The 10,157-nt window shown below is 37.2% G+C and overlaps 1 protein-coding gene across 1 annotated transcript; it reads right to left on the bottom strand.

Moving 5' to 3' along the window:
- Positions 1–115: 115 nt before the first annotated feature.
- On the bottom strand, positions 116–7,765 carry LOC108217918 (protein argonaute 1-like). Its single transcript, XM_017390829.2, has 22 exons — positions 7,625–7,765; positions 5,872–6,680; positions 5,379–5,587; positions 5,133–5,282; positions 4,870–5,003; positions 4,631–4,740; positions 3,991–4,097; positions 3,761–3,899; positions 3,574–3,690; positions 3,215–3,322; positions 3,041–3,112; positions 2,678–2,800; positions 2,435–2,588; positions 2,019–2,278; positions 1,714–1,856; positions 1,529–1,591; positions 1,386–1,449; positions 1,102–1,237; positions 938–1,011; positions 749–843; positions 621–652; positions 116–524 (listed from the first exon to the last, which is right to left on the bottom strand). Exons 2-22 carry the CDS (start codon positions 6,670–6,672, stop codon positions 310–312), a joined length of 3,306 nt encoding a protein of 1,101 aa, XP_017246318.1. The 5' UTR covers positions 6,673–6,680; positions 7,625–7,765; the 3' UTR covers positions 116–309.
- Positions 7,766–10,157: the final 2,392 nt, after the last annotated feature.

Genomic DNA, 10,157 nt, shown 5'->3' on the forward strand with positions numbered 1-10,157 from the left:
ATTTTATCTTAGCCTTTTTGTCAATCTAATCTTCCACTTTCCACATTTACTAAAAACACTCATGTACAAGCTCCTTGCACCAGAAAACTAAACAAATATCTTAAATTAAACAAACTAGTAGAAAAAGATATATTCTAATCAACTCTTCACCGAACTCATATTTGTTTAATAATTCGAATTCGAGCGGCAATAACTCTCTTCTAAGTAATGCAGATCAAAGGAGTTAAGAGATTCAAAAACATCAAAAGTAAAGTTCAAAGCAACAGCATAAAGAGCTACTATCACACGTTTTCCGGTTCTCAAACATTTCTAGCAATAAAACATAACCCTCTTCACATTTTCTTTAAGAGCGGGCAAGGGCCTCACAGCTGCATTAGCATTTGCTGCCCTGGTGCTTCTTCCAACCCCCATTCCTCCACGACCACCAGCAGCACCACTTGCCATTGACTCACTATCAGATGTTTCAGGTTCCATATAGAAGCGAGCTCGAAATGCTGCCAAGTGAGCATAATATGCTGGAGGAACTGTAAAAAAAAACATGACTCGTTAAAGCAAGTCGAGTAAAATGACAACAATCAGATAAAAATTCTGAAATAGAACCAGTAAACATCGCTACTCACCTATTGAGACAGATCTTGTGCACCTGGCATAACTGCAAGACACACAATGAAGCCAGTAAAATGCAGTAACTTTACATATTAATTTTAATATGTTATTCATGAGCAAACAATAATAAAGGTGAACTTACGTGTAACATAGATTGTTAGTGAGGGACTGTAGTCCATCTGCCGAGAACTTGTTCTCATCCCAAAGAACATGGTAATGTGCTGGTCGGCTAGTTCCCTGTGGCATAAAGGAATAATTAGATCAGACAATTGCCCTTGAGTCCCACTCATTTTGTCCATAAACCACTTAAAAATCAACATGAATCGTTTACTTGGATGCCAGCATGGCTGCAAAGGTAAAAGTCAAACTCCGTTGGGTGACAGATTTTGGAATCCACAACAGTCCCTGTTATTTCACAAGCAGAGAAACACTCTTAATACTGATACAGTGTGTATAACAATATAGATCAAGATGAAAGGAAAAACAAAGGAATACCGGGCAAAATATTTCCACTCCTATCAACTGAATTACGGTCGCGATGATTGTTGGCAAACAACCTAGTGTGATGGCGTTTCTGAACCACAACAAATGTAACCGGAGGCTGATAGTTTGGCTCTAATGAAGCACAAGCCTGTTTTATAAGTTCAAGCCATGAAAAATGCAACAGATGTATTAGGTTGGACATCATGAGTCGCACATTTAAACAAAAAAAAAAAGAAGTACAGATAATAGTACAATTAAATTAGAGGGCCAAAATTTTAGAGAAACAAAAATAACACCTTGCGAATTGCATCAAGTTCATACAGAAGAACTTGATAGAACTGCCCCTCACTAACACCATCCCTGCAGTTTGCTAATCATTAGGATACGACAATTACAAGTACCATACAAGCTCACTATAATACTGAGTAATAATAGATACCTATAGAATATAATGCGCTGGGGTTTCTGTCCAGTTGATCTGCGGAATGAAATAAGGAGTTCCCTATAGCACAGAAACAAAACTGATACTGTAAAGAGCTTGATTTAAAAATTACCATAAACATTACACATAGGTCTATTATCATTTATTATTCAGTCAGATAAGAGGTTGGGAGAGGAACATACTTGATCATGCCGCCTGATACAGTTCCTCTGTTTGGATCCTGCCAGCTCTTGTACAGATCCTGAATAAGCTCTTGTCTGTGGGCTTGAGCACAAACCAATCCCGCATACTTTGTTATCTCTGGCCAATCTTGTGAAGCAACCACCTGAATTTTATATAACAAATCTCATATCAACTTTATGCAACAATAGATGATAAGACATTAAAAATAAACACATAATCCTGTCAAATACAGGCAAATCATATCAACACATGCAAACATAAACTAAAGTACGTATAAGCATTTCTATAAAATTTTATATCATACTGCTGCAATCGAGGGGCTGGAATCTTCTCCAGGATGAGGATGGGTGACGTCAGCACCAAAAATGATTGTAGGGCGGTCACTGACAAGTGGAATACGCCTCGATAAAGCATCAACAAGAACTGTATTTCTTCCCCCGACTTTGACGTTAATCTTTAAAGCCACATTTGCCAGGTATTGCTTGCTCATCTTGAAGACATGTTTTGTCAAGCAACACTGTGAAACTATTCCAAGGTCAGTCTCACAGATTCTCTTCAAATCGCCTTCACAAGTCAAAAACAGCAATCAGTGAGACAGATGCCATTACACAGAAGTGTGAATGCAAGCAAAACCACGGACAGACAATCATGTAGACATTCAATAAAAGCAAAGGACCATTACAAATATCAGAATCAGAATATTGCAAATGGTTTACATACCATATAGTGAGCCATTATTATCTGGAAGGATAACAATTAACAGGTCAAGCTCCTTCTTCAGTTTCTGCACCTCTTGAAAACGTGATTTTAACACTCTCTCCACCTGATCAGTGCGCGCGCCGGTAACTGGAAGCACCGGATTGGGATTGAACCGCTACACACAGGAAATATAGTTCAGTTTTAGTTCATATACTTGACAATATGTAGAGAACATCAAAACAAACAGAGGTCTTGGGTATATACCATTCCCGATATAGTGCACATCTGTGCGAGTTCTGAACAAAAGCCGCTAGCCAAATTGTCTTGAACATTTCGTGCAAAGTTCACACACATCCAATTATTAACAATTCCTCCATCAACCATTTTCTGAAACAAACATTAACAAATTAGAACAAAGTGGTAAACGGTTTCTTCAGCATTTGTAGTACTGTTTCATACAGGATTACAAATGCAATGCCCTGACTTTAAAGGAACCAATTCAAGCAATATTGTCAATCACATTTCTATTCTTCAAGAAAAAAGGATAACAATTACGATCACAGAATGTCAATATAGTTGCAGTCTATGTGCCTGCCTGCACTACCATATTAAGAATACAAAACTTGCCTTGTTCATCATATTCCACTGACCAACTTGGGGTAGACATCGTGTCTCACGTCCAGTCTCATGGTATTTTAGCTGGCACAATAATCACGACTCATTCACTAAAACAAACTAAAGAATTTGGCTTTTGGTATATGACTACAAAAAACTAAATTAAGATATAAATCAAGTGAATACCCATGGTGGAGAGAGAATTCTTGCTTCTACAGAGGCTAGTTTGTCACTAATTTTGATTCCAAACTCCTTAGCATAGGGATCATCAGCGTATGCATTATGCTGAACGGTCTGAAAAACAGGCACAGTAGAGAGTAAACCATGAGTGCTGACTTGTATTATTAAGTTTTTAAAAACTAAAGACCTGACTGACCCACATACATTAGTAGACCAAGTTAGAATCAAGTCACATGCATATACAAGAAATAGAACATTACAAGTCAACTCATAAGCACAAATCAAATGAACATCCAGCGACAAAGTACAAGACAGCTCCCAAACAACAAAATAATACATTAGTGCAAAATACAGAATTAACTAACTCGAAGAATGTCAGCCTCCCTGTCACTAGGACGTTGGCAAGTAACTTTAAGCAACGCAGTGATCTGCCTTTCATTCAACCTTTTTGAGTACCTCTGCCCCTCCACAATTTTGCAAACCTGGACCAATAATTACATGAGTACACCTGTAGCTTGAAAACATTAGAAGTAGAGAGCTAAAAGCACAAACCTCCATGGGCAGATAATTTGGCCTCTGCTGGTTACCAACTTGCAAGCAAGGTAATTGAGTTTGCTTTAGGATAACATCATAAGTCTCGCGGAAATACTCAACCACGGCCTTCATTGTACCTCTTTCATCAACTGGAAACCTAAAATGTAGGAAAAACAGTACCATGTCATCCAAGGCAAACATAACACTGGTGAATACTACCAGAGAGAGAAAATGCAAGCAACTCATACGTGAGCTCCCTGGTCGCCTGTGATGTTAAACCAGAAATACGATACTTCCTGCGCATTGTTCCACGGTGCAAAACCTCAACCTTCACTCCCCTCAAGGCCTTTTTGATCTGGCATGCAAAGGGAAGAATTAAAATTGATACACCATCAGCACAATGTGAACAGAAGAAGGCTGAACATTACATAGAGCAATCCAAAAAATAGATAAGACGCACTAACAGGAGATACTTTCGGAGGAATATATTTCGGCCCAAGGGGGAAACATAATTCATAAAGACACACAGAGAAAAAAAATATACTTCGATGCTTGTTTATATTGTATATCCAATCTAAGCTGCAGCACAACACAAGATAATGCAAGATTCACATCACACCATATCAAGGAACAGTCTCCTTTTTGCTCATAAAATGGAAGATTATCAAACTTCAAAACACCTATATACGCCACACCTCCCGAGGTTTTGCTATACAGCACTCAATACATTGTGAAAAAACAATGATAATACATAAAAACACCAATGACAGCCTATGTAGGATCTACCAGTAATGTACTGTATATGTTAATTAGAATACATAATAGTGATTAGGATCCAAATAATAAAGTTTTATCTAGCAAGTAGTAGGCAGAATACTGAAATTAGACCTTCACACGATCAGCATCTGACAGTGGCCTGGACGAAACGTCCCTATTCAACAGCTGTGAAGCAAACTCGATAACAGGTAGAGGCTCAATAAATGCAGTCGAGGACATATCTGTATCATGAAAGTCAGCTTTCATTGTCAATACAAAAGAACAATATGGAAAAAGAATTCACAGATGATAATGTGATTTATGATACCATCAAAAAAACAGAACTAAAATAAACGAAAGAAAACCCATACCAATATTGAGTGACAAGCCCATCTGTGTAGGGCGTATACTTTGATAAAAGCCTCTCCAGCTTTCCAAGCCTTCACCCAGTGGCTGCCTTCGTCCAATATCAGGTGAATAAAATGAACGCCCCACAGGGGAATACCTATCATATAAAAGCCAAATAATTATTTCAAATTGCTGTACATTGTATCTATACACATACATACAAATACATCAATAATCCTACATAAAGACAGATGAATAATGATGTGAATATTTATATAGTCTTTACCTGGCAGTAGGCAATTCCCTCAAAACAATGTCCAACACCTGCAAAGCTTCTTGAGGTGCGTCAGCCTGACTGCCCTTTAAAAACATTTCTAGGTGGTGAAGGTCAGCTCGAGAAGCTAGTTTGATAACAACTTTGAAGTCCCTTTCTCTTCTGCATATAAGACAGCCAGTATTCAATTGTTAAATTAACACTTACTTGAAAACTCAAGAACCTAAGATTAATGCAAGGAGGCAATCCAGAATATACCTGGCACCACCAGATCCATCATCCTCATCGGTCAGGACAATTTTAAACTCCTTGTTGACAAAAGGAAGAGGCCCTGCTGTATACAAACTCTTTCTACCATCATACGCAGGGAGACGCTTCCCAAGATGAGATTCTCTATACAGTTTGACAAGCTGTTCCATCACAGCACGATTGACACCACGAGAACTGACTTCAGGGGAGATTGTTACCTAAATATGAAGACCGAATCTATTGGATGAGAAGATTGCACTACAACAACAATATAATATATGTATACACACACACACACACACACACACACGCAAATAATGCAAATGAACGTCAGTTCCTGTGAGAAGTTAATATTCCGGACAGGAGGAATTTAAGAAAAAATTCCAGGTAGCAAATGATGCAAGCACCTAATTCAGAGGTTTCATTTAACATTAAAGACAACAACAGAATAAGACATATACTTAGTATATAACAAAACAAGAGTACATTCAATCACACTCACATCATACTGATGCAAATCCTTATCAGGCAACTCTGCAAAGAAATGGTTGGCCTTTACAACGATACGAGAACCAGTGCTGCCCCTGCCCGGACGGAGTGGAAATCTAAGTGCCTTGCTAGAAACAGGATTAGGCTGAGCAGCCTCGATAGAAGAGGATTCAGATTTCAGAGAAATATGCTGAAGCTGCTGTGTCACTTGCGAAGATGATGCTTCAACTGCACTAACAGAAGAGCTACCTTCTGACTGTGTCACTTCAGCCGTTATAGCACGAGGCATGGGATAAGTCGATACCCCTGCTTGAGGTGGAGCCTGGGAAGCTTGGTGCAGCTCGGGGACTGATGGCCTAGCACCAGCAGAAGGTACAAATCCTCCACGACCACCACCAGCTACGCCACCGCCACGGTGTTGGGGCAATGGTCCACGTGGTTGCTGCTGTTGGGCACCCCTGCCTTGCTGCTGATAAGGAGATTCACCAGTATACTGCTGAGAAGCCATACCACCTCGCGGGCCACCGCGTCCACCTTCATATCCTCCACGTCCTTGGTATCCTCCCTGTTGTGGGGCAAAGCCTCTACCACCTGGACCCTGCTGCTGTGGGGCGAAGCCTCTACCTCCAGGAACCTGCTGCTGTTGGGGAAAGCCTCTACCTCCCGGTCCTTGCTGCTGTTGTGGATAGACTTGAGGTGCACCTCGTCCTTGCTGCTGTGGAGGGCGTTGAGGTGCACCCTGTCCAGCATTAGAATCCTGAGGCTCCGAGCTCTCTCCCCCACCAGCCTGGTCAGTTCTCCTCTTTCTTACCATGATGGTAACTACATCCAGTGAACACAAATAGCAACAAGAGATTATTGAAATTACAAATGTTATGTTATGTAACAATAGTCAAAGACTAATCAACTGCTATTGACAGGCAATTAGAAGGAAAAGCTGAGAAACCAACCACATAGAATTCGGCAGAATGTACATTAAAGACAGCAATCTAATTAAATACAGAAACATCAACATAGAATTCGGCAGAATGTACAATAAATACAGCAATCTAAATAAATACAGAAACATCAACATAGAATTCGACAGAATATACATTAAAGACAACAATCTAAATAAATACAGAAACATCAAAACCAAATCAAACACCAAATTCAAAAATAATATTCAGAAGTCCAAAAACATCAATTTCAAACCAAAACATATGAAAAATCAACAGCTTCAGCAGTTTTATAAACAGTGCACATATAAGCAACAACCCAACTACCACAAACCCACTAACATCACACCTGCAACACACACCTACAACACAAGCATATATCAACTCTACATAAATAAACAAAATCATTTCTAAAAATAATCATAACCAACTGCAATACACGCATATTAATTCTGAAGTTAATATTTAGGTTAGTTGCAATTTTAATGGTGTATCCATAAGCATAATATGTGTATTTATGTTCATTTATTATTTTACTTTTTGCTGAACATGATTAATTACTAATTTAACCCAACTACTTCTCCTACACTAAAACTTCAAACACACACACACACTGAGCAGGTACTTAAAAAACAAAAAGCAAAAATAAAATAAAATCATGAAATGATTGAACAAACACCTCAAAAACAACACAGATCTAAGCAAACACAGTCAAACAAGCCTAAAATCAGCTAGATCTAGCAATTAAACACACAAACATCACTAAAAGTCAACAAAAACGAACAAAAAATACACTACAACAGTAAAAAACGGCTAGGAATGCGATACCGCTAACGCACGCCTGAAAACCGGAGCCGGAATACCGCTATGAGCTCAAAAACCGCCGTCTACCGACCGCTGTGTGTATATATGGTGGCTGTATATGTGTGTATGTATAGATGAAGGCTAGTGTGTTTGCTTTGTGAAAATGCAAAAACAAGGCTCCACAGAGTGTATTTAAAGAGTAATAGGTGGGGGCTGGTGGAAAATGACGTTTCTGTCCCTACTTATGCTTGCCCTTTGGTCCTTATCATGTCCCTTGAGTTTCTCACTGAGTTGACTCGGAAATGACATGACCATCTCCTGTGGGCTCACTGTTCGGTGTGTGACGTGGACATGCCACGTGGCGGGAGAATGAGCGATGTATGGCATCCTATGCTTGTGTTTACATTATTGGGGTACCACTGTGTGACATAAGCTGAGTTTTAGTATATATTTTTGATGTTTTTGTATGTTAATATATTATTATTTTCTTATGGAAAGATGGTCATGTATATTTGAATAATTGTACTGAAATGTTTTTGCCAAGACACGATTATATTGGGTACATGAACCCAACTTTCTAAAATATATTCGAAAAAGTGAGGTGAGGTTTACGAATATATATATATATATATATATATATATATATATATATATATATAATTTTATATATAATTTTTTAAATATAAATTAATATTATAATAAGAATGAGGAGTTTTTTGGACCATAAATGGATCTTGAACTCGATCTTAGTGGGATCTATTGGACTGGGGAGTGACCAAATATTGATTTCGGAGTTGCGTAGAACCTCCGAGATCTATTTCGATACTTAACAACGCTCTGGTGGGTCCGAGATGGAGGATTATGTGGGGTCTGGGATGGGTTGGATCCCAGTTTATATTTAGTAATTCGGTGGGATCCATTGGACTGGGGTATGACCAAATATTGATTTCGGAGTTACGTAGAACTTTCGAGATCTATTTCGATACTTAACAACGCTCTGGTGGGTCTGAGATGGAGGATTAAGTGGGTCGGGATCGGTTGGATCGCAGTTTATATTTAATGTTCACGTGGAGGTACAAAATTACACAGATACAAATTATTAATATTAACATTGTAATGTTATAATAAAATTTAATAAATATTATTTTATAATTGATTTGTCATCATTTCATTATATATAACAAATAATTTACTAGTTTATAATATATTAAATGTTTTAACTTCAAATCATAATTTGTTTACCTTTTTTTTTGAAAATTAAAGACGCTTTCAATTATTAAGTTTTTGTTATAATTTAGTTGGTTCTAAAAATAAGAACTACATGTTTCTTATAATTTTGTTGGTTGTAAATTTAATAGATATGACGAATCACGCGTGTCCACACTAACAAATGTCTTTTGATTTTCTTGAAAATAAATATTTCCAAATCTAAAATGTATATCAATTATGAGCTAATATAAATATCAGTTACATTTTTTTTGTGAAAGATGATGTTATACTAGAAATATGTTTACATATGTGAACTTATCATAAAGTAGCTCATTTAATTGGAATAAAAAATGATATTTCTTAGATGGAACAGAGAGATGTATCCCAGCGAAGAAAGAAAGTTTCATCGTAAATCAAGAAATGAAAATTCTTCTGGTTCTAAAAAGGAAAACTCATTTTCTAGGTTAATTAGTGCGAGAGATCTTTATTTATTAAAAGATGATTCCACTTTTATATCAACAAGAAGAGGGTGCATTTTATGAACGGAAGAAAAAAAATTCTTGAAAGTAACAATCATTCTAAATCAAGGAAACAATTTCTTATAACCAAAAAACAACATTTACTTATAAAAGATAACTTATAATATTAAAATTCAGAGGCTTCATGAAAGTTTTTTCAAAAAAAATCATCGGAGATTACCGTGATTAGGGGTATACACGAATCAGATTAGACGGGTATTAAAAAATTTGAAATCCAAACCAATCAAATCGGGTTTATAAATTTAAACTTGTGATTCAATTCAATTTGTAATACTTCTATTCAGATTGGTGTCCACCAGATTAATCGAATTAGTAAATGTACGAAATAGTTCGGGTAGTTAAGCAAATACCCTTCCAGCTTTTCACTTGCCAACTGTATATTGGATGCAAAATTCTTTTAACGCCATCAAAGATAAAAATTAATTTTCAAATATTGAATATGGTTAAAACTCACATCCAACCAGCTAATATCGAGTTGACGTTTCATTAATCGAAACATATATCATATTAAAAAAATCAATCTAGATCAAGCGAAATAGGGTCGGTCCACATATTTAAATCATGTGCTCTGACAAATACTTTTCATTTTGGGATTGAGGTGATCACATGACTGAATCATTTACGAAAAAATCTTTCTTGTACTCTCGTAAGTTATCCTTGTCGGGAGGGAGCGTGTCTTAACCATTAAAATACCCGTCATGTGTTATTTGAGCCGCCACCCAATAGAAACTTTACAAACAAAGATAGCTTTTTAAGAACCAATGTGGGAAAAAATAAGTGATTTGACCACTAATCCTGGACATCAAACA

The sequence above is a fragment of the Daucus carota genome, chromosome 4 (assembly GCF_001625215.2).
Source record: "Daucus carota subsp. sativus chromosome 4, DH1 v3.0, whole genome shotgun sequence".
NCBI lineage: Eukaryota > Viridiplantae > Streptophyta > Magnoliopsida > Apiales > Apiaceae > Daucus > Daucus carota.